Below are 2,662 nucleotides of genomic sequence, written 5' to 3' on the forward strand. Positions count from 1 at the left end.
CTAGCAATCCAAAACAGTCCAGTGGAGCCTGAGTGGTGTGTGTTGCCTTCTGACACACTTCAGGAGATGTCAGGGGATGTGGCATATGCAAATGAGTTACGCTAGTAAATTATGCTAGTGAGCTCCTGCACCTCTTTTTCTATGAAATGACCTCTGGAGCCCACCCTGCAAAGCAGCCGCTTCCTCCCAGGGGGAATTGATTTCTGTCGTCTGGAGATCAATTGTAAAAATGGGGGGGGGGTGTCTCCAGGCCGCGCTGGGAGTTCGCAGCCCTACCCTGGGTTCTGTCCTGAGTTAACCTTGATCTTGACAACATTGCTAGTTCCTTTTCAGTCTCAATGGGCTGCGGTGGCTCAAGTGGTTGAGACGCCGAACAGCTGGCCGGAAGGTCTGGTAGTTTGGCAGTTTGAGACCCGAGTGCCGCATGACGGAGTGAGCTCCCTTCTCCGGCCCCAGCTCCTGCCAACCTAGCAGTTCGAAAGCAAGACATTGCAAGTAGGATGAATAGGTACCGCTTCAGTGGGAAGGGAACAGCGTTCCGCGCGCTTCGGCGTGTAGGCATGTTGGCCACATGACCACGGAAACGCCTTTGGACAGCGCTGGCTCTTCGGCTTGGAAACAAAGATGAGTGCCGCATCCCCAGAGTCAGATTCGACTGGCTTTTGAGCAAGGGAAACCTTTACCTTTCACTCTCATCTTTTCACAGATTGTAACTTTTGATTGACTCCTCCTAGGCAGGGCTTTTTTTGTAGAAAAAGCCCAGCAGGAACTCATTAGCATAATAGGCCACACCCACAACAGAAATTCATTAGCATATTAGGCCACACCCCCAACAGCACAGCTCATTGGCACATTAGGACGCACTCCCATGTTACCAGAAGTGTGCTCATCCAGCCACACCCACCTTTTGCTTCTTATTCTGTTGACCTTGTTTGTTGTCCAAACCCAGGGCTTTTTTGTAGCAGGAACTCCTTTGCATGTTAGGCCACACACCCCTAATGTAGCCAATCCTAATGAGTTCCTGCTGTTGGGTGTGGCCTATTATGCTAATCAGTTCCTGCTGGGTGTGGCCAACTTGGAAGCCAGCCGGAACTCCGTTCCTGTGCGTTCCTGCTCAAAAATAGCCCTGCTCCTAGGCCAAATGAGCCAGTCAGGAAAGGCCATGGGTATTCCGACCAGTTATATATTTACTGTCCCCTGCCTCCCTCCCTCCCAAAGCCGCACGTTGTTTCCTGTGTCCTTTAAGCTCAGCAGTGAATGTGGTTGAAATATCTTTGTGGACTTCAGAAGAACCCCTGCTGGATCTGACCACGAGATGTCTATCTAGACCAGTATCCTGTTTCCAGCAGAGGATAGGCAGGTGCTTCCCAAAAGCTCCTGAAGCAAAGTCCTACACACAATCCTTTTCCTCCCTGCTAGGTCCACCCGAGAGGTCTGACTCTTCTTCACGCTGTCTTGACGCTGCTCCTCCTCCTTAACCTGTCCTGCCAGCCGGCTGCAGCCCAGAAAGGCAGAAAAAAGGTGGTGCACGTCTCAGGTGTGTGATGGTACTCTTGCTTTTGAGGCGGGTGTTATTATGCATGCATCGTTTGGGGCAATAGTTCCATGGTCTTGATTTATGTCGCGTATGAACATAGGAATCTGACTTAAATGGGAGGGGGGGGGTGTTCACTGGGTAGGAGCCAGTTTGGTGTAGTAGTTAGGAGTGCGGACTCTAATCTGGGAGAACCAGGTTTGATTCTCCACTCCTCCACATGCAGCTGCTGTTTTGACCTTGGGTCAGTCACAAGTTCTCTCAGAGCTGTTCTCTCAAGGGCAGCTCTCTCAGCCCCACCTATCTCACAGGGTGTCTGTTGTGGGGATAGGAAGGGAAAGGAGATTGTAAAATGCTCTGAGACTCCTTTGGGTAGTGAAGGGCGGGGTATAAATCCAGTCCCCTCGTCCTCCTCTTCCTCTTCTTCTTCTTTTTCCTTTTTATCCTCACAATGGAGAGATGTCAGCAATGGGGTCCCACAAGGATCGGTATTGGGGGCAGGTACTACTTAATTCCCAGTAGTCATGTATGGCTGCGAGAGTTGGACTATAAGGAAGGCCGAGCGCCGAAGAATAGATTCTTTTGAACTATGGTGCTGAAGAAGACTCTTGAGAGTCCCTTGGACTGCCAGGAGATCAAATCAGTCAATCCTAAAAGAAATCAACCCTGACTGTTCCCTGGAAGGCCAGATAATGAAACTGAAGCTCAAAGACTTTGGCCACCCAATGAGAAGGGAGCACTCCCTGGAGAAGACCCTGATGCTGGGAAAGACTGAAGGTCAAAGAAGACGGGGACGGCAAAGGATGAGATGGTTGGACAGTGTCATAGATGCAACGAACATGAAATTGAGCAAACTTCAGAGGACGGCGGAAGACAGGAAGGCCTGGCGTGATCTGGTCCATGGGGTCGCGGAGAGTCAGACTCAACTGTGCGACTGAAAAACAACAACTATTTAATTCATCCATAAACGATCTGGGACCAGGGGTGAGTATTGTAGTGGCTAAGTTTGCAGATGACACAAAATTATTCAGGATGGTGAAAGCCAAGGCTGACTGTGAAGAACTCTAAGAGGTCCTCCACAAACACGTGGAATTCACTGCCACAGGAAGTGGTGGCGGCTACAAGCAT

General features: G+C 50.3%; 1 protein-coding gene across 1 annotated transcript in view; it reads left to right on the forward strand.

Annotated features, from left to right (window-relative positions):
• The window catches only part of HAPLN4 (hyaluronan and proteoglycan link protein 4), a 32,978-nt gene that overhangs the window by 3,762 nt on the left and 26,554 nt on the right, over positions 1-2,662 (forward strand). Inside the window, exon 2 of the mRNA XM_015415526.1 lies at positions 1,420-1,537. Within this exon, the coding sequence (XP_015271012.1) occupies positions 1,420-1,537 (118 nt within the window). The remainder of the gene's footprint in view (positions 1-1,419; positions 1,538-2,662) is intronic.

Source organism: Gekko japonicus, unplaced genomic scaffold (genome assembly GCF_001447785.1).
Source record: "Gekko japonicus isolate JY-2015 unplaced genomic scaffold, Gekko_japonicus_V1.1 scaffold1726, whole genome shotgun sequence".
Classification (NCBI taxonomy): domain Eukaryota; kingdom Metazoa; phylum Chordata; class Lepidosauria; order Squamata; family Gekkonidae; genus Gekko; species Gekko japonicus.